This window comes from Vicugna pacos, chromosome 3 (assembly GCF_048564905.1).
Source record: "Vicugna pacos chromosome 3, VicPac4, whole genome shotgun sequence".
NCBI lineage: Eukaryota > Metazoa > Chordata > Mammalia > Artiodactyla > Camelidae > Vicugna > Vicugna pacos.
Genome location: NC_132989.1, coordinates 120531730 through 120553400, shown reverse-complemented (window position 1 = coordinate 120553400; position 21671 = coordinate 120531730). Strand labels below are relative to the sequence as shown.

At 51.8% G+C, this 21671-nt stretch overlaps 1 protein-coding gene across 2 annotated transcripts in view; it reads left to right on the top strand.

Moving 5' to 3' along the window:
* Nucleotides 1–21671, top strand: part of AHRR (aryl hydrocarbon receptor repressor) — a 65284-nt gene that overhangs the window by 3580 nt on the left and 40033 nt on the right. For both annotated transcript variants that reach the window (XM_072958917.1, XM_072958918.1), the window contains exons 2-3: nucleotides 5272–5344; nucleotides 11476–11657. In XM_072958917.1, the coding sequence (XP_072815018.1) occupies nucleotides 5283–5344; nucleotides 11476–11657 (244 nt within the window). In that variant the 5' untranslated portion in view covers nucleotides 5272–5282. The remainder of the gene's footprint in view (nucleotides 1–5271; nucleotides 5345–11475; nucleotides 11658–21671) is intronic.

Here is a 21671-nt window from a genome sequence, read left to right as displayed (position 1 = left end):
TGATAAAGTTCAACGTACCTAGTTTTTCTTTTCTGTGCTTTGCTTTTGGTGACATATGTAAGAATCCATCACCATCTTTAAGATCAGGAAGATAGAGCCCTGTGTTTTGTCCAAGAGTTTTATAGTTTTGGCTCTTACACTTAGGTCTTTAGCTAGTTTTGGTTAATTTTTGTAACCAGTGTGAGGTCGAAGTCCAACTTCACTCCTTCCAGGTGGACATCCAGTTGTCTCACACCTTTTGATGAAGAGCTCAATTCTCTTTCTGCATTGAATGATCTGTTGTTGAAAATGAATTGACCACTGCGTGTTTCTTCCTATACCACATTTCTCTTTTCAATACTTTAAAAAACTTTATTTTGGAAAATTTCAAATTTTTTACAAGAGTGGAGAGAACTCATACTGAGCGTATTCATCAAGCAGCAGGGATGGTCTGCTACCAACAGCGGCTGAGCAGGTGTCACTCACACCCCAGCTGCTCCCTGGATTAGGATCAAGCGAACCACGGGCAAGTCATTCCCTCCCATGGGTGAGCCTGTGTCCCTAAAATGTGTGGACTTAAAAAAAAACAGCTTTTTATGGTTTTTACTTAATTTTTGGGTTGGACTGAGGGACTTTAATTAATGTAAAGAAGTATTAACTACAACAGTGAAAGGAGGATCTCGGGATTGAGGAAGCACCCCCAGGGGGCACCCCAGATATGGGGTGTTCAGGCCTCATTGAGAAGGTGTGTTCAGCCCCTGGGATGTGGAGATGGTCACTGAGTTTCCCAGCCTCTGGCCGAGCTGAGCAGAAACAAAGGGACACATTGGAACCCAGGAAGCAGAAGCCCTCACTCTGGCAGGTGCCCCGTGCTGGCTGGGAAGGAGAGGAGCTGGAAGGGTCCAGCCTGCCGAGTGGAGCAGGCCCGGACACGCTGCCTAGACCCCCGCCTGGCCTCCAGTACCGAGCACCAAGTACCGAGCACCAAGTGGCGGGTAACGCTGCGGCCGGAGCTACTGCATCTCCCGCCGAGACTCCCGGACGTCTGGGTGTGTGATGAGCCCCAGACACATTGTGATCACTGTTGTCTGAACTGTCAATTCTCTTTTAAAGCTATTTCAAGAGTAAGACGAGCCCTGCGTTTCTGCCTCGCAGTAGCCACTTCCTGTGCTTTCTGTTCCGTCGCGTGGACCCATGTGACCATCTGGTATCGTTTTCCTCTGGCCTGAAAGACACTTTTCCACATTTCTTACAGTGGGGTCAGCTGGCAAGGAATTCCCTCAGCTTGTGTGTGTCTGCGAAAGTCTCTACTAACTTTCATTTCTAAAAGGTTGTTTTGCAGGGTTTGGAATTTCACGTTGAGGTCTTCTCTGCCGGTGCTTTGAGGATGCGACCTGCCGTCCCCTCCTCCGTGTTCCTGGCGTGGCGTCTGCCCTCACAGAGGCCTCTGCTCTTTGTGCCCAGTGCTCTTTTCTCTGCGGCTTTTAAGATGATTTTGCTTCTTGCCAGTTGTGGGCAATTTCATTATGATGTGTCTTGGGGTAATTTTCTTCCTGTTTCTGATGCTTGGGGTTCATTGACTTCTTTTTTTTCTGGATATAAGTCTTTGTTGTTTTATTTTTATTTTTTTTAATCGAAGTACAGTCAGTTTACAGTGTTGTGTCAATTTCTGGTGCACAGCTTAATGTTTCAGTCATACATGTACATGCATATATTTTCATACTGTTTTTCATTATAGGTTACTACAAGATAGTGAATACAGTTCCCTGTGCTATAGAGTAGGACCTTATTGTTTATCTATTTTATATGTATTAGTTAATATCTGCAAATAGCAAACTCCCAATTTATCCCTTCCCACCCCTTTCCCCTCAAGTAACCAAAAGTTTATTTTCTGTGTCTTCGAGTCTGTTTCTGTTTTGTAAATAACTTCATTGGTGTCTTTTTTTTTTTTAGATTCCACATATGAGTGATATCATATGGCATTTTTCTTTCTCTTTCTGGCTTCCTTCACTTAAAATGACAACCTCCAGGTCCATCCATGTTGTTGCAAATGGCATTATTTTATTTTTTATGGCTGAGTAGTATTCTATTATATAAATATAACACAACTTCTTTATCCAGTCATCTACTGATGGACATTTAGGTTGTTTCTATGTCTTGGCTATTGTAAACAGAGCTGCTGTGAACATTGTGGTGCATGTATCTTCATTGACTACTTGAATCTGTAGATTTACAGTTTTCATTAAGTTTGGACATATTTCTGCTATTATTTCTTACATTTTTTTTCTGTGTCACCTCCTTTACCCTCCTATTCTTTAAGTTCCCAGTTACACATGTTAAACCTCTTGAAATACCTAAATATTTAATTTTTATTTTGGTACTATTGTAAATGGTACTGGTTTTTAAAAATCTGTGTTCCAATTTTTCATTGCTAGTGTTTAGAAACACAGTTGATTTTTTATGTTGTCCTTTTTTCTGTGACCTTGCTGAACTCAATTATTGTAAGTTATAAGAGATTTGTCTTAGCAAAAGTTTGGAATTTTCTGTGTGACCATCACGTTGTCTGTGAACACTAACAGGAAAGGGGACAGAGAACATCTTTGTCTTGTCTGTGATCTCAGGGGTATGTCCGGTCTTTGTCTGGATCACATTAAGTTCACACTAGGTGTGCTGTCAGCTGTAGGTTAGGTGTAGATGCCCTTTATCAGGTTGAGTTCCCTTCTATTCTTAGTTTGATAAGATTTTTTTCATTATTATGCATGGATTTGGATTTTGACAAATGCATTTTTATGTGTTGAGATGACCATATGTATTTTTCTTTAGTTTATTAATAAAGTGAATTATAATGATCGATTTCTGGCTGTTGGAGCAGCCTTGAATTCCTTGGGTAAACCCCACTTGTGATGTATCGTCCTCTTCATGTGTTGCTGGGTTGCATTTGCTAGCATCTAATTGAGGATTTTTATGCCCATGTTCATGAGGGATTTTTGTCTATAGTTTTCTCAAAATGTCTTTGGTTTTGGTATCAGGGTAATGCTGAACCTATAAATGAGTTGGCAATTTTAATTTTTAATTTTAATTTTAATTTTTTCGGTAGAGAGTCGATATTATTATTTCTTCTTTGAATCGGAAGAATTTACCAGCGAGGCCATCTGGGCCTGGGGCTGTTGTTGTCGTGGAACAGATATAGGACTAAACATGTTGTCTGTTTTTTCTTGAGTGAGTTTTGGTAGTTCATGTCATTCGAGGACTTGGTCCATTTCATCTAAATTGTTGACTTTGTGGGGTTAGTATTTGCGTTACTTTGTTTGGGCTGCCATAACAAAATCCCACGGACTGGGTGGCTTAAACAATAGAAATTTATTTCTCACAGTCTGGAGGCTGGAAGCCTGAGGTCAAGGTGCCTGCTGGTGCGGCTTCTGGTGAGAGCTGTCCTCTTAGCTTGCACATGGCAGAGAGAGAGCTCTCCTGTCTCTTCCTCTTCTTGTCAGGACAACAGTTCCAGCAGGTCAGGGCCTCTCTGACCATAGCCAGCGCCTTAAAGGCCCTGTCTCCAGTACAGTCAAATGGGGGATTGGCGCTTCATCGTATAACTTTTGTGGGAACACAGCTAAGTTCACGGCGGTGTCTCTCATTGTCCTTCTAACGTCTGTGGGATCTGTAGTGATGTCCCTCCTTTTGCTCCTGATATTGGTCATTTGTGTTTCCTCACTCTTGATCAGTCTGGCTAGAGGCTTATTCATTTTGTTAGTCTTTTCAAAGAACCAACTTTCAGTTTCATCAGTTTTTCTTTTTCTATTCCAAGTTTCACTGATTTTTCCTCCTTATTGTTTTCATCTTTCTGGTTGATGTGGATTTATTTTCTCTTCTTCTGGTTACTTAAAGTGGAAGCTTAATTACCCATTTGAAACCTTTATTTTTTTCTAATGTAAACATTTGATGCTGCCAGTGTCCATCAGACCACGCAGTTGTAGCCCATGAAGTTTGATATGTTATATTTTCATTCGGCTCAAAACATTTTTAAGTTTCTCTGAGACTTCCTCTTTGATCCATGGTTACTTAGAAGCAGATTGCTTACCAAATAGTTGGAAGTTTTCCATGTATCTTTCTAGTTTAATTCCATCTTATTAGAGAACATACTTTGTATGGTTATTATTCTCTCAACTTTGTTAAGGGTTGTTTTCGGTCCTAGAATGCAGTCTACTTGATGGTTGGGCCATGCACAGAGACCGCGTGCTCTGCTGTTGCTGGACACCGTGGTCTATACATTTCACTCAGTCTGTGTCTGCTGTGTGAAAAGTCTACATCCTTTGTGACTGGCTGTCTACAAAGTGTGTTTCTTATATTTCAGGTGGGTCCATGACATGTTTCTGACGTTTTCACTGCACTTTCTGAACAGAGTGGAAATTTCGTGTTTGAGTAATGTGCTTCCTTGTCCAGGCTGCACGTGCTTGAGACCAGGGGAGGGGTCCTAACCACCTCTCCCTGTCTGTTGGCCCAGAGCCTGGCACTGAGTAGTTGCGACTGGTCTGCAGGACATTTGTGAGGGAGCAGACATCCTCACTGCACGGGAAAAACCAAGATTCTGATGGCCTCCTTGAGGTGATGGGTGCGCTGACCAGCTCGGGGCACAGACACTGGATTGCTCCTCAGGGTCAGCTGTCTGCGTCCAGCACTGCTGGTGGAGGCCAGCAGGGATGGTCAGCAGGGCTCGTACAGCTGTGAGTTAGTGGCGTAAGTGGAAACATTGTGGAGTTAGGAGAGATTTTATGAAGAGAAGAGGAAGTACCGGGCCATAAAGGGGGGCCTCGGAAGGGGCGTGGATAGGGCACAAGCACTGAGAGGATGCACGCGGCCCCACACACCTGCGCAGACCCTGCCCCAGCACTCAGTCCTCACTCTGTGGCCGCGTGTCCTGCTCCGGACGCCTGTGGCGTTCCTCTGTCTTCTGGTGGCTCTGGGAGCTTATCTGCCATCAGCTCTGGGAGCACAGGGCTGTTTCTCTATAGGAGGGGGTGGTGTGGGTCCTGGGGCCAGGCTGGGGGCCATGCTGCTGCCCAGTGAAGGGCTGCGTCCTCCTCGCCAGGCCCTTGGGCATCTTCCTGCTGAGTGGGGGAGGTGTGAGGCTCATGCTGGCCATGCCCTTGGTCATCACTGCAGGGGACAGAGTCATGCATTGCCTGGGGCTGGGGCACCTCCACTGACCGCGGCTGCCGTCCGGGTGGTTTGTGGATGGTGTGGACACGGGGAGCTCTTCAATGGGACCAACTTGATGCTCCCTTCCTTTTTTAGGGCCCAAGACGATGATTCCGCCGGGGGAGTGCTTGTATGCGGGGAGGAAGAGGAGGAAGCCCGTTCAGAAACAGTAAAGTATCATGTCTTCTGTCTCTGCTGCTACTGATGAAAGGGAGGCATTTGTGTTTTCATTGAAAAAAAGTGAATTCTAGGGACAAAGCGAGTGAGGGTGAGCCTCCCTGTGGCAGGGAGGGACCCGGCGACAGCGGGAGTGGGCCTGGGCTGGTGTGCGTGGCTCCCGACAGCTGGAGCCCGCCTGGCCTTTCTTCCTGGGTTGATGGTGACGAGGGCTCTTCCCGGCTCCGGCAGGAAGGTGAGGTCCAGCCTCTCTTGGCCAGAAGCCAGCACCGAGGGCTGAGCTGCCTGTTTGGGTGAGCTCCGGCCCCTCCCTGCCCTGGGGCCGTCCCCAGCTGGACACACCCACAGTGCCTCTGGGCTTTGCCCCAAGTGGAAGAAGTTGGGGTGAGGGGCTCATCCTCCTGGTCGTGGGCCTCTGGGAGGCTGAGTTAGAGAGTAGGGAGGGGACGCCCAGGCCCAGCCTCCACCAGCCCCGGGACACAGCACCACGGCCCGTGGCTGGCACAGGGGAGCTGAGGGCCACGAGGGCGTGGTCCACAGCTGCGGCCGGAATAACCGGGGTGTTGGAACTGCCCTGCTGGGAGGTCAGCAGAGAGTGGCTCCCAGAGCCCACAGGCTGCCTCCAGCTCCTGGAACAGGGGTCCTGCAGTACGTCCACTGGTGGCTGGGGCTATGGGGGTGTGTATGTGTGTGTGTGTGTGATACTGCTGTGTGAATGTGTAATATACAGCTCGATCTGTGTGTGAGCACGTGTGCGTGAGGCTCTGTGTGTGTGTGTGTGTGTCTGCACACGCGCAGTACTGTCTGTGTGTGGGTCAGGGTTTCTGTGACCCCGGCCACCCCCTGGCCTCTGGTGGCTGCAGGGTCCTTTGAGACTTCTGCAGCAAAGTGGGCACCACCTGCCCCACAATGGTGACAAAGGCTAGGGAGGCGGGGCCTCAGAAGGTGGTTTGTCACCTGCGTTGGCTGTGTGTCAGGAAACTCAGTCACCCAGAGATGCGACCATGTGCACCGAGATCTTTGGGGCCACATACAGCGTGTTCTGGGGGGCTTTGTGCCCCACGACCTGGGGGTGCTGTGTACATCAAGTTCTAGGGGACTGTGTACACCACATTCCGGGGTGCTTGCCAGTCTAGGGGCAGAGGAAGGAACTCCCTCCCTTATTATGTTTTTGTTCCAATGTCAGAGTCTGAGATAATGAGCTTTTGAGACGCTTTTATGAAACGATAAATTTTATTAACTGATGTTTTGAAGAGGTGAGACTCCGTGTGCTCAGACTCAGAGAGGACAGAGTCTTCCTCCCAGCCTGAGTGCCCCAGGCTCCCTGCCTGGATCCCTGCTGAGATGCTTAGTGCATTAGCCCAGGGGTGCGGTGTGGGCGTGTGCACTCCCACCTCTGCCGGAGCGGCCGCGTCCACACACCCCGCCCAGCGCCCTAGACCTTCCACCTCGGTTCCTTGTGCGCCTGTGCAGGGTGCCCCCTGACCCGTGGTTTCCAGCCCTCTGCCGGCGCCCCTCAGACCGTCCCGCAGACGTCGCGGCATGAATGGCTTTGTGCCTGGTGTTGGCACGTGCTCGTTGTTGGAGAGGCCGCCGCCGTGGCCGAGCTGGTACCTTCCCTCTCAGGCCGAGCCGGCTCATTTGGGGATCACTGTGGAAGTGGTGGATCCCTCTGCTTGGACACAGACCCTGCACCTGCAGCCCCGGCCCAGACCCTCTGCGTCCCCCTGGACTTGGGGACCTGGGTCGGTGAGGCAGACAGCAGAGCTCTCGCTGCCTGCCGAGCCGTGAGCAGTCAGCGTCTCCCAGGACCTGTGAACAGCAGCAGTTACCAGCTGGCGAGCAGTAACGCAAGGCCAGACCCAGCAGGCACGCGCAGGCCCTTGGGATTGCATGGTGTCACCAAACCGGCCAGCGTCGAGGTGTGCCTCAGACGTCGGTGCCTCTGCGTGTTCTTCTCACACGGGAGGCTTGGCAGCCACTGGGCTCCCTTTTCTGTGTTGCTGACTTTTGCTCATTTCTCTGTCTCGTGCTTAAGTCTTTGTGCCTCTCGATTTGTTGGACACTGAGGAGACTGATCCTTGAATGTGTTTCAGGTAACTTTCCCCAGTTTTGAGGTTACTTACGGTGTTCTCTGCCATGCAGAAAACATTTAATTTTTATAAAGTCGACTTTATTAATCATTTCCTTTGTGGCTAATTAATTTTATGTCACAATTAGAAAGATCTTCCCTGCTTCAATTTTATGAGAATTTTCCCAATATTTCTTCTAAAATTTTATGGATCCCTTAATATATATATATATATATATATATATATTTATATATTTAAACCTTTTGAACACTTGCAGTTTTCCTGGTATAGGTGTTGGGCCTGAATCTCTTTCCTTTCCCCTCCAGCCACGGGTTGCTCCCAGTCCTCCTACTGAAGAATCAGTGCTTTCCTCACTGGGCAATTTTGGACTTGTGATTTGAGGGACAGTGAGAGCCAGTGGAGTAACATGGACACAGGGCCACAGCACTTCCCCTCCCCTGGTGGTGCCTGCAGACGCCCCGAGGGACGTGGCCGGGCTGGCTTGTCCGAGCGCTGGCGTCTGTGTGTCATGAAGGCTGGGTGTGTGCACGTGTGCAGGGCACCAGGCCCACAGCCCTTCCGGGTTGTCCCTGCACCCACTGCTCCGTGCCCCATGGCCCAGCTGCGGTCCTGGCCTCCTCACCATACCGGGGCCTGTGGGCTGTGGTCTGGCCCCGTTCTCCAGGTGGGCGATGGAAGTCCTGGAGCCCTCGATGACCTCGGAGGTGGAGGTCGTCCGTCCTCAGAGCACCTGGCCCCTGGAACCTGCTCCCCAAGGCCCCTCAGGGCTGGACGCTGCGCTGGTGGGAGCCTCTCCCGTGGGGTGTGGGTGCAACAGTGGGTCCGTGCTCTCCAGGGTCTGCAGCCCGAGCTCACGAGGTGTGAGTGGTGGGGCTGCCCTCTCTTCTTTGCATTTCCCGTCTTTACTGGGCTGTGACAAAAGCACCCAGGACTGCATCCATTTAAAGTGCACAACTGGATGGGGTTTGGGATGTGTGATCACCTGAGTAACCACTGCCGAAGTTGAGGTCAAGACGCTCCCGTACGCCCAGCGTCTCCTTGTGCCTTGTCCTCGCTCTGGTGACCTCGCCTGTGCGCCTGCCCTGGAGACTGGTTTGCAGTTCCTGGGACTTTGTATAAACGGGATCCTGCAGCGTGCTGGGGCTTCTCCCCGTGCCATGGGGCGGCTGACTCCTCCCCGGCTCGTGTACGGAGCGTGTCCTCCTTACGCCATGTGGTGCTCCGTTGTGCGACGAGCCGCGTTTGTCTGTTTATCTGCAGGTGGACTTCTGGGTTGCTCCCAGCTTGTGGTGTTGTGAATGAAGCGGCGGCGTCTATGTGTGAGCCTCTGGATGCATGTTTTCATTTCTTTGGGGTGAACACCTAGGAGAGTGATTGCTGGGTCCTGCATAGAGTAGATGTGTGTTTGACTTTTTAAGAAAACACCAGACCTGTTTTCAGAGCAGTTGTACCACTTACATTCCTGGAAGCCGTGGGCGAGACTTCTAGCTCCTCCACACTCACCGAGGCCTGGGATGGCCAGTCTTGGTTCCAGCAGTCCTGCTGGGTTGTGGTGGTAGCTCACCGTGGTTTTGATTCGCGTTTCCCTGGTGACTCTTGGTGTTGCGTCTTCTCGTGGGCTTTCCTGATGTCCATATGTCTTCTCTGGTGAAGTGTTCGTCTGCGTGCTGTGCCTGCCTTCTTGTTGGGTTCTTTGTCTGCTTGTGGAACTGTGAGACGTTCACATGTTCTGGATACAGCCTCTTGTGAATATTTTTATCCAGTCTCTGGCTTCCCTTTTCATTTTCTTAATGGTGACTTTCAAAAGACATTTTAAAAGGTTTGAAAAAGATTAATTTAACAATTTTTTCTTTTATGATTTTTTTAATGTGTCCTTAGAGTCCCAGGACTACTCCAAGGTCTCAAAGATTTTCTCACGTATTTTCTGGTAGAGTTCCACGGCATGTTGCAGATTTAGGTCCGTGATCTGTTCTGTAGATCAGTTTTGGGAGTAACGCCGTCTTCACCGTGTTGGGTCTGACAGTCAACGAACATGGTGTATCTTTCCATTTGTGTCTTTGTACATTTTCTCAGCAATGTTTCATGGCTTCCGTTTAGGTGTCTGGGATGTCTGTTGCTAGACTCCTCCGGGTATTTTGTTTTTGGCTCCTTTTGTCACTCTCCTTCCCCTGAGCTGGCCACGGCTCCTCCTGTGCTCCCGTGCAGATGGGCCGGATCCTTGTCCCCTCACCTCCTGCTGAGTCTCCGCCTTGGAGAATTGGAAGTTCCCCCACCTGCCCCTCAACCCCACCCCCTCACCGGCCTGGCCACGGCCCTGGAACTGGGGAGGGCGATGCCGGGGCTGGAGCTGCATGAAGGGGCAGCCAGGTGTTCTGAGAAGCTGGGAGGAGTACATTTCTCCCGACGCCCATCTCTTCAGCCGTTTGCCTCTTCTCCCAGGTGCCCCACGGGGCTGGCGCGGAGGGCAGTCGCGGCTCAGCCGGGTCCTAGGCACAGCCTGTCAGGGCGGGGGGTGGGCAAGTGGGCGACTGCTCCCTGCAGGTCCGCACAGAGGTGAGATTTGGGCCCAGCCGTCTCCCCTCTACTCTGACCCCCGGCCCTGCCTGCCGTGCTGCCTTGTTTTCTGGGGAAGTGTGAGTGTCTTTCATTGCTTGGGTGGGCCTCTCCTCTGGCCAGCAAGTGCCAGTCCACACGGGAGTCTGCTCAGTCCATCCCCAGGCCTCCTGCCTATTTAAATTTTGGCTAGCAGTGTGAGTAATGTTGGTAGGTGCCTCATTAAGGGAGAAAAAGAAACAGCAGAAAGTGACAGGATAACCAGAGAATGGGAGAACATAATTGCAAATTGTATATCTGATAAGGATCTAATATCCCAAGTATATAAAGCTTGCCTACAATTCAACAACAGAAAGACAAACAACCCAATTTAAAAATGGGCAAAGGGCTTCAGTAGCTATTTCTCCACAGAAGTTACAGACGTGGCCACCAGCACATGAAAAGTTGCTCAACTCTACTGTTCGTTAAGGAAATGGAAATCAAACCACAATGAGACACTGCTTCATGCCTATGAGAACAGCTATTATGAAAAATGAAGGAGAATAGCGAGTGTAGGTGAGGCTGTGGGGTGTGGCTGGTGGAGACATAACATGGTGTAAAGTTGTGGCCTCAGAGTTCATGGGCCGTGGACTACTACTCAGCTGTGAAAAGGAGTGAAGCTCTGACAAAGGCTGCACCATGGTGAACCTTGAACACATGATCTTAAGTGAAGGAAGCCAGCATGAAAAGCCTTGTGTTGTGTGATTTCATTTACGTGGAATGTCTGAAACATTAAAGCCCTAGAGGTATGAAGTAGGTTATGGTGGCTGGGGCTGAGAGGAGGGTAAGATGGAGAGAAATGCTGGTGGGGGTGGGGTCTTACTTGGGGTGATGAAGATATTTTGTGACTTGACAGAGGTGGTGGTAACACAAAACTGTGAATGTTCTAAGTGACACCGAACCGTACACTTCAAAACAATTTTATGTGAATTCATCTCAATTAAAGAGAAAATTTTAAATCAGCCATAAATTTAATCAATCAATCAATCAATCAATCAAACTTAAAAAGAGAAGTAGCTTCTGAGATTGGAGCTGCAGGCTCTTCTGTGGTTTTGTGTGGCCTCAGCCCCTGACAGTACAAAGCAGAGGTTGTCTGTCAGGGCCATTGTGTTGCTCCCACCCCAGAAAGAGTTGGCACAGAGAGGCCAGGAAGCGTGCTGGGGTCACACAGCTCTCCTGCTGCCTGGCCCCTGTCTCTCTGTGCTTTCCCCCCAGTACTGCCTTCCAGTGGCTGGCGTGGCTGGTGTGGCTGGTGGTTTCTGAGTTTGTGCATCTTCAGGAATGGATGCCCTTCCGTACTGCGTGGCACTTTCTTCCTGGCGGTGCTCCATTCTGAAGCTGATTGCTCCTCATAAGGTCACCGCCTGGGACAGGTTTCCACCTGAGGGCGGTGGCTCTGGGTGGGGAGTCCGTGCTTGACTGTGGTCTTTCCCCGCAGGAGGCCTGCCGTGGGGGCCGAGAAGTCAAACCCTTCCAAGCGGCACCGGGACCGCCTCAATGCTGAGCTGGACCACCTGGCCAGCCTGCTGCCGCTCCCGCCTGACATCATCTCTAAGCTGGACAAGCTCTCGGTCCTGCGTCTAAGTGTCAGTTACCTCAGGGTGAAGAGCTTCTTCCAAGGTAGGACTCAGCTGTGCCCACCTGCATGCAGCTGGCTCTCACCCGGGTCCCACCCAGCGTCGCTGGGTTGAGCCAGTCTGTGCCTCTCGTCCTGGGTGACGACTCGGAGGTGGAGTGCTAAGGCTGGGCGACAGGAGCAGACCTGGCGGGCGGCGTGGACTGGCCCTCACCCTGCTCGGCCTCACTTGCCCCTGGGGCTCTGGGGCCTCCTCCCAACCTTGCCTGTCCTGGGGATGCCGTGAGCTGAGTCCCAGCCGGGCACCAGCCCCTCTGCACAAGGTGGGCCGGTGTGTCAGAGCCTTGCAGTGGCTCTGGGTACCTGCCCTCCCCCAGTGCTCCAGGCCAAGCCTCACTCCCTACGTGGCTGGGCTGAGTTCCCGAGGAGGAAGTGTGGTTGTCACCACCCGTGATCGTGGCCATTACTGGGAATTAGGTCCGAACCTGTCACAAAATCATGATTATTGTGGGTCTTCGGGAGCAGGTAAGATAAAAATTTAAGGAGGGCAGGTAGGGGCAGTAGGGCATGGTGGGGACTGCGGCAGACTGCTGAGTTCTTGCTCTGTCAAAAGGCAATGGGAGTCAACTTGCACGTCCTCACGCTGCCAGAAGACACCTTGGGCTGCAGTGAGGCTGGCCGGCTGGCAAGGCTGGGGCCCTGGAGCAATGTGGACCCAGTCCCGAACCCCTTCCCACCCCTGCTGCCAGGCCTGGGAATCCCGCGAACTCGATGTGTCTGAGGTGTGACTCAGCCACTGCACCTTCTTGGCTTCCTCAGCCCCGGGAGAGGAAGGGCAGCCTGCCTTCACCTCTGGCTCCCCCAGAGACTGCTGAGAGAGACCAGGGTCCCTAGGCGGCTCTGCCTGCTGTGTGCTCCAGCCAGGCCATCACTTGCCAGCCCTTTCGAAGGGCCCCACCTTGGCCTTCATTTTCCTTCATGAAGCAGAAGCCCCAAACCCTTCTGCAACTGTGGGCCTCTGAGAGCCCCCCAGCCCCATGTGGGAACTCTGATGCAGTTTAGGCTGCCTCTGGCCTCTGTCTGAATGTCCAGGGTCCTGGAGCCCCTCACCTGTGCCCCACTCTGCCCGGAGATGTGGACCCCTTGCTGGCAAAGTAGGTCTGCGTGGGCTGAGATGTCCCATGGAAAGGCCGTCTGTCCCTGAGGGGAGGCGGAGCACACAGGACTCTGTGTCTGCTGAGTGGGGCTTGGCCCGGGGACGTCCCTGCTCCCTGTGACACCTGCTGTGTCTGCCCGACACAGGCCCTGGGAGCACCGCAGGGTGGGGATAGGGGGCTGAGCTTTGACGGCCCGGCCTGGCCTGTAGTTCACCCAGCATCCAGCCCAGGTCGGTTCCCCTCGTACGCTGTGCTCTTTCCCTTTGGACTGGAAGTGTGTCATCTGAGGGTCCATCACCCAGACCCCCGCGGCTGGAGGCACAAGCTTAGGAAACATTTCTGGAAAAGTAAGTTTGGAGGACAGCAGAGAATGGTGGGTGCCATGAGGGAGGAACTCAGGTAGGTTACCAGGAGGGTTGTGCGGGCTGGTGGCCTTCTAGGAAGAGGCGGTAGGCAGCCCCCTCATCGAGTCGTCTAAGGGCCCCTTGCTGCTGCGTTCCTGCATCTGAAGTGGGGCCTTGTCCGTGCCCCCCCCATGCTGGCACCAGGACTCTCGCCTGCCCCCTCTTCTCTGTGGGCAGTGGCGAGGTCCCTGCGGGTCCCGTCTCCGAATCTCTGCAGCTGCCAGGGGTCCTGTGTTCCCCCATGTGTCCCACTGGCCCTGTTCAGCCGGAATTTTGTTTGGGCCCTTCCAGTGCCCACAGCGTCCTGTCGCTCCCCAAAAGCACTTGACATTTCCTGGATTTTGGGGATGGTTGCCCGGGGACTTGGCTCTGACGCACCCAGGAAAACCAGGACATCTTCGGATTGTGGGGTACTCTGTGTGACGTGGGCTGGCGTGCTTCCCAGCTCCTCTGCTCCAGGCGGGAGCTGAAAGGGACAGCCCCCACAGCGGCTTGAGTTGCTCAAATTAAAAGTCAGTGCCAATGGCCAGTGGGACCTCCGAGTGGGGTCGTGGGCATGCAGGTCCAGGTCAGCGTGGGCTCAGTGCCGGAGGCTGGGTCCTCGGGGCTTCAGGGAGACCAGGGGCTGTGGCCAGCTTTCTGACTTGGGGTGGAGGCCCTGTGCAGGCCTCTCACAGCCCCTCCTGTGTCCCTTTAGGGGGAGGGTTTCGGTCCCATGGGGGCCCTGCTGTGGGGATGCTGGGGAGGCCCCTGCACCTCACCAGAGGAAAGCCCTGTGAGCGGTCAGCATCTCCCCACAGCCCTCTGTGGACCCTGCCCGGCCCCCACCGGAGCTGACACACAAGCTTGTTAGCCTAAGGGTTATCTCTGAGATGAGGTCGCAGGAGTTTTGTTTTACTTTCCAGGTTTCCAAAGTCAGACTGAAAATGCATTGATTTTTTAGGTAGGGGAAACTCAAATGTGTAAAACAGCAAAGAAAATCATTTCAGCACTGCTGTGGTCTTAGGTGAAATCCAGGCTCCTTGACCTAGAGGCCCAAGTCCTGCTGGCTGCTGGGTAGACAGCGCGGGTTAATGAAACCACTGCCGAAAGCCCACTAGCTTCTCACGTGAGCGAACGACCACACAAATGCACACAGCCTAAAACGACCATGCCCACGTGCGCCTGGTGTGGCCCAGGGACCCGACTTTGGATAAGGCTGAAGGAGCAGCAGGAATTCTGTCTCATCAGAGACATGCACCTCTGGAAACAAATGAAGTAGAGCTCACAACAGCCCGGCGCGGGGGCCCGAGGTGGGGGGAGAACCCCTCGAAGGGGTGACTAGGAGGCCTCTCAGACGGCCCAGCCTTCAGAAACTCCGGACTCCAGCTCCTGGGGCTGTGTCTCCCCACACCCAGGCCCCATATCCATATCCGGGGTCTCCATCCCCATGCCCAGGGGCCTGCACAGTGACCTGTTTGGACAGCTCAGGCCAGGTTGGGGGCTGCCTGGCTGGAGCTGTCCATTCACCTTCCTCCCACAGACACTCCCACCTGCATCTGGGACTTTGGGAGGGGGCGAGTCGTTTCCTCTCTGGTCACATGCTCGGGTCCAGCTCTGCCCAGCGAGGCCAGGGTTGGCAGTCTTGGAAAGGCTCTGGTTCTGCTGTTTCCAAGAGTTGGGGCAGCTGTGCGGGTGTCCACCTGAACACCTGGTTCTTCTTAACCAGAAGCAGAGTGACTTCCCCACTTCCCCACGGATCCCACCCCCACCCTGATGCAGACGCCCAGCAGGCCTGCTGAGCCCTGGGCTGCGGGAGAGCCGGCCCCGCCTGTCACGGTCCCGTGAGATAACGACCCTGGTTTCTCTGTCACCCTCTCTTCCCAGGGATTCCCAAGTCTGCGACCCCTTCAAACTGTACAATTTAAGAAGTCTAAAACATTTTCCTGAGTTAATTTCCTCTGTGAAGTCAGAAAAAAGTCAAGCTATAAAAATTGGATCTTAATCTGTGCTTCCTGACTCAGAAATGGGTAAACTACTTTCATCAAAGCTTCCATAAAACGTCAGCTTTGAGAAGGACGTGAACTGGAAAGTTCCAGCCTCCACGGCAACAATGACCTGAAAATTTGCTTGTAATGTTTGTGTTAGTGTTGACTTTCATACATTTTTAAAAGGCAGTGGGCGTTTTAAATTTATTTGTTTGGTTTTTGCATCAAATGAGGGCTGGCACTTCTAAGCTGTAAAGAACTTCTGTTTGGTACAAGCAGAGGGATTTTCCACTCTTGCAAATCTCACTGTCCAGAGCCCCAGTGCCTCCTTTGCAGGCCCAGTGGTCAGTCAGCTGGGCTGGCCCTCCCAGAGCAGAAGCTGGGAGACTCACTAGGTCTGAGGGATAAGTGCCCAGAGTGGGGACCTGCACGCAGTGACCTGGTGCCCATGGTCCACCCAGGCCTGGCGTTAGTCAGTAAGCAAAACCAAGAAGGGAAGAGGAAGCTCCTGGGGGAACCTGGAGATGCCCCATGGCAGCGGTGCTGCGCCCCGACCCCTTCACTGCGCTCGCCTGGGCTGGGGATCTGCTTCACCCCAGCTGGTGGGCAGGTCCAGAAGCCCTCGCTTCGTGAGCCATGTCCCAAGACCCCCTCCCAGGATGCTGTGTTTGTTGCCATGTTAGAAGTGAAGGGCTCCTTGAGACTGTTAACGATCTTGTGACCCGGCAGTGGAGTGTATGCGATTATTAAGCTAAATCGTACCAATTTTCAGCTTTCACTGAAGTTATCCTTCCCTGATGAGCCCTGTGATGGGCAGGTGTTGTCCCCACTGTGGCTAGACCGGAGACGGGGCCTCTAGGCTGTCATCAGGGTGGAAGGAGGTCCTGGAGGATCAGCGTCTGCGTAAGAAGAGGCCCCAGGGCTCTGCCTCGCTCTCTGTCCTGTGCGCTCTGCCCCGTGCGAAGGCAGAGTCAGGAGGTGGCTGTCTGTAGCCCGGAGAAGAGCCCTGGCTGGAAGCTGAGCGTGGGCTTCTGGCCTCCAGACCATGAGAAAGTAAGAGGGGTTTTGTCAGAGCAGTCGAGGGCCTAAGAGGCCGTGTGGTGAGGAGGGAGGGTTGGGGCCTGAGTGTCCTCTCTGCATGTGGAGCACTCGGGGGATCCCTCCCCACTGGGGCTGTGAGGTGGACTGGCGCAGCATTCACCTTCCAGCTATTCAGCTGCTGCGGGAGCCCCTTCCCTCATCACTGTCACTTCCTGGAAGACAGCCTCCCCTCCCCGGGCCATTTCCAGCACAGACACACTTGTCCTGGGTCTTGTCAGGGCATTCAGAGCAGGGAGCCGGCCCTGCTGTGTGGACACCGCCTCCTACCCCGGGCCCCAGGCAGAAAGATCACCCTGGGTCATTTCGTGCTTGTTTTGTTTCTCCCATAATCTCTTAATTGCTTCCGAGTCTGGCCCGGGGAGGGGAAGGCGTTGGTTCCCTCACTTATTTGTCCACTCTGCTGGTACCAGCGTCCATCGAGGGCACATCTGCTCAAGGCCAGCAAAAAGCAGCTTTGGCTTCTCCTCTCGCTGCCCCTGGGTGGACTGGAACAGCCTAGACTCTTTTGGTGCTTTCTGGGTAATTTAGTGTCTTCCAGGCACTGATACTAGTGTGATCAGTCTGGCCAAGCAGTTAAAACTCTAAAAGCATTTCAAGTGTGAGCCTTCTGCCCGCCCGCAATGGTGTTCCAGCCGGTGGGGCCGGGGGTGCACGAGGCTGCTCCTCCCTGGGGTCCAGCCTCACTGGCAGCCTTCCTTCCTTAGCCTGGGTGTCATATGGTGCCTCTAGCCTCTTCTGAGGTGCCCTGGCTCCCTCGAGGACCTGGGACACCCCAGGTCAGCGTTTAGACACTGTGGTCCATTTGCTCCACAGGAAATTAGCATATTTGACCCACCATGGTTGGCATGAGGTACTTCCCACGCTCAGCCCAACTTGGGTTTCTTGAGTGTAGAGACACACCAACCTCCAGTGCCCCAGCAGCCCCAGGAGGCACACGGCGGGCCCTTGAGGAGCCATCATGAAGCCCCTCTCACTGGGCACCAGGCAAGGAGGGACCTCCACCCCCCACCCTCCTCCTGATGCACAGCACAGCCCTCCAAGGAAGCCCTCCTCCCGGCCTCGAGCACCTCTCACCTCTGGTGCCTCCTTTGCAGCCTTGCTGAGGTCACTTGGGAGCTCACTTTGGGCCACACGTGTAGTTGGCACCTGTCATCTTGGGCCCTTGGCTCAGATTCAGACGGAAAAGTTCCATATTAACAACCTGTTATAATGCAAGTAAACAGAAGAGCTGCATGGTTCCCACCTCCTGGAATTTAGAGTCAAGTGGGGAAGATCTGCCACCAAACACACAGTCTCTTCCACTTTCACCAGGCACAGTGGAGAGCACAGTCAACCTTCCTACCATAACACCCAAAATACAAGGTAGAATCTTTGAAACCTTTCAAAATGTACCGACCAGCCATCAGGAAATTAAGGAATACTCATAGACCAATAACTAAGTGCAGCTGAGAACCCAAAGAGAACTTATTAAAGGAAATTGTCAAGGATGTACTTCATGCAGAAGAAAGAGTAGATTTGGCTTGCAAGAAGGAATGAGGGAGAAGGTGGTGACTATATGTGTCAATCAAGGTAAACATTGATTGTATAGAACAATAATAATGGCATACTGGAAGAACAAAAAAAAAAAAAAAAAGAAAGAAAAGTTCCGAGCTCTGATAGCACATACATTTGAAGAGGCATGTTTGAGTTAAGATTCCAACAGTTCTTGTATTAATTAATTTTGGAAGTTGATGAGCTAATTCATAATAAAATTTCCGGGATAACCATCAAAACAAGAGAAAGGAGGTTTAACTTTGAAACTTGTGGAGAGAAAAAAGTGGAATGAGAAAATACAACCAGTCAAAAGAAAAATAGACAAGAAAGAGAAAAAGGAAATGTGAAAGAGTGGATCAAATAAAAAGCACAAAATGCCATGTGTCACTAGTTACAGCAAATGTAAGTGGACTAAAGATGTCAGCTAAAAGATAAGGATTATTAGAGTGAATTACTCTGTTACTCTTTTGTTTACAAAAGGCACAAAAAGATACAATGGGAAAAAAGTACTAACTGAAAGAAATCTGATGAAGCTATACTAACATAAAAAACTGATTTGGGGTGAAAAACGTTACTGGAGATCATGAAAGAGTATCATTCAATAATTAGTAATGACGAAAATTTTTATGTCATCAAGCAAATACGAATCTTAAATTTGTGTGCTTCTAATAACATAACCTCGAAAGTATAAAACGTCGACAGGACTGCAAGGAAAAACATATGAATCATCATCGGAGAGAAGATGTTAAACAGTTCTCTCAATATTTAATACATCAAATAAATAAAATTAGTAAACATTACAGAAGATTTGAAGAATACAAAAATGGTTAATCTAATGGACGTACAGAAGCACTACACTCTGAAACTCAGAGTTCGCATCGTTTCAAGCCCACGTGGAACTTGTAAATATATTGGAACCTGTTAGTCCACGAGCAAGTCTCAGTAGCTCTCAAAAGACAAAATCATGAAGAACGTATGATGAGCCCTCAAAGCAGCTAAGCTGGAAATCCATGAAAAAAGATGAATTGAAAGCCCTTATATTTAGAAATAAAAACTTTTGTAAATAACGTAGATCAAAGAAGAAAACATGATAAAATTTAGAAAATATTTACAAGTCAAAATACGTGGGATGCAGCTAATGCAATACTTAGAAATAAATAACCATTAGTGTTTATTTGTAAAAGGAAAAAGGCTGAAACTCAGTGAGCTAAGCATTATGTTCATTAATTTTGATAAAGAAAAGCAAAATAAATAAAGGGAGAATCGAAGGAAGGAAATAATAAAGGAGAAGATATTGGTGAAATAGAGGAGAAACGTACAACAGAGTTCCTTTAAAATGATAAAACCACAAAGGTCTGGGGAGACGAGCACGGGAAACAGCAAACGGTATTAAGAATGTGAAGGGAACACGATTACAGAGGCTGCAGGTGTTCAACGATGACCTGAGCTTTTTATGAACAAATTCACACCAATAAATTTGAAAGCATAAGTGTATAAGTGCCTAGAAATATAGCTTATTAAAATTGACTGGAGAAGAAATAGAAAACCTCAGTAGTCACATGACTGTTGGAATCAGTGTTAAAATCCTTCCACGGAGAAGATCTAGGCCAAGATCGTTTTAAAGCAATTTCTACCAAATGCGAAAGGGAAGACTCAGTCTGTCTGTGCTGGACCATGAGGTGCAGGATTGGAACTGGAGGCACTGGTGAACTCACCACTGTGTGTTTGCTGGCGTCGTCCACTGACGGCTCCTCCCACCCCCACAGCAGACAGCACAGCTCACACTCAGTTTCCAGACGAAAAGGAATGGTGCTCTTTGGCCTCCTTCCATAGTCAGAGCAGAGCAAAGATAAGAGGAGCTGCGATGATGGTGCTGGAGAGCTGGAGAGCTCACCGTGCTCGGGCGAGATGGAGACGAGCCTGGGACACAGAGCTGGCCTGCGGGGACCCCCGGCCAGCTCTGGGGCAGTGTCAGCACTAAGGTGGGCAAGGGTGGTGATGGAGTACAAGCCAGCGAGTGAAACAGGATTCCGTAAGTCCCCACTGATGTGAATGAATGAATGAACAAATCCGACCAGGAGAGGGGATTCCACACAGCTGACTGAAGAGAGAAGAGGCGGATTATAAAGTCACCAGCTGGTAACCACTGTAGTAATAATTCAGGCAAGAAACATCAGTGGATGCTAAAATTAGGGGTGAAAGCGGCATGAGAAAAGGAGCTTTTAAACTTGAACTGCCTCCCAACAAAATATGAATTAACTACAAAGGGAAAAACCATGGAGTAGGGAAGCCCAGCACACACCATCCTAGTGACCAAACGTGACCCCACCGCTGTTCCTGGAAGAAACTGACCTCATGTGCCAGCCTGCAGGATGCGTGAGGACGCGGCTCCCCTTTGTGCTGGTCCCACTGAACATCCTGGCACACCAGCAAACCCAGGCTGAGGGGCAGCTGGCAAGAGAGCTTGTCCTGTCGTGAGTCGAGGAGAGACCAAGGAGCCTCTGGACAGAGGGAAGCGGAGCCTTGGGACTGACCTTGGCAGAGAGGAGGCTGTGGGACAGTCGGTGAGGCCCAGCGGGGTCTCTGGGCAGAGGGACCGGGTGTCCTCATAACTTTCCTGCAAGTTTGACAGTGTCTCAAAATAAAACACAAATGAACAGAGAAAACTGCAAAACTGAGAAGTTGCTAAGGGTGTGAATGGAGGGAGCTCCGGAAGAGCTGGTGGGAAGAGTGCGTCCCGGGGAGCAGGGTGTGGGCAGGGCAGTGGTGGGAGGGGTGGAGGGGACAGCAGGGGGCAGGACAGGGCGCGGGAGGGGTGGGCGTGGCCGCTGGGCGGAGCCGCTGTCGGGAGAGCTTGGCGATACTTGAACATCTAGAGGCACCCGGCATTTTCAGGGGCACCTGGCATTTTCGGGCGCCAGCGCTTTTGCAAGAGGAGTGAGCACAGCGGTGTCTTCTCACAGCCACGTTTCCACTGACTGTTTCACAGACGGGGCGGCGTGGGGGTCAGGCGGGGAGCAGGCAGTGGGATGGAGAGCCGGGAGGGCTGGGAGGGGGCTCCTGGGGGCTGGTGACCCACTCACCTGCAGCCTTCTCATGTCCGGCCCTGCTGGTCACTGTTCTCCTGGCGTTTGCTCAAAGTCACCTCCTGAGGAGGCTCCTCCAGCCGCATGGGGACCCTCTACCTGCTGCTGTCCTCAGTGCTGGGCTGTGTCCCCCGTGGTCTCCATGTGTGCGGCCGGGGGGCTGAGGAGATGCATGGCTGCATGGGAGAGTGAATGACCCTGGCTGCAGGAGGCCCCTGGTGCCTGGACGGCCTGGGGCACTGAGACCTTCCACCTCCTAGTGCTCAGCTCACTGCCTGTGGGCAGTGGGCCAGGCAGGACCTGATCAGAACTGATCACATGTGATTGATTTGTGAGTAAACTGGATGCTGGTGACTGACAGGCAGACAAGCTCCAAGTCCCTTGATGTGCAAACTCAAGGTTACATGCCTGGAGGCTTCTTTACAAGTCTACTTACAAATTCATAACTTATACGTGGATCAGACCCATGACAGCCACGCTGGGGGCTCCTCCCGAGCACAAGAGCCCAGGCTTGTCCTCCCTACGACAGGCTGGGTGTGGCCCCTCGAGCTGCATCCACCTGGGGTCCCCAACTCGGTGTCACTGCAGACGCCGTGCTTATCGTGACACCTGCTGCTGTGAGGTTGCTAAGGGAGTAACTTTTTTTTTTGGTTTTGTCTGGCTTTACAAAACGTTTCTGCCCCTCAGCCCGACACTGGTGCACTTTCCTTCTGATTGTGGACACTTAACAGGAAGCCCGAATGGTCTACCTTGTCTACAACGAAGAGCACATGGGTCCAAAATGCATGTAAATAAGATCCCTTTTCCTTT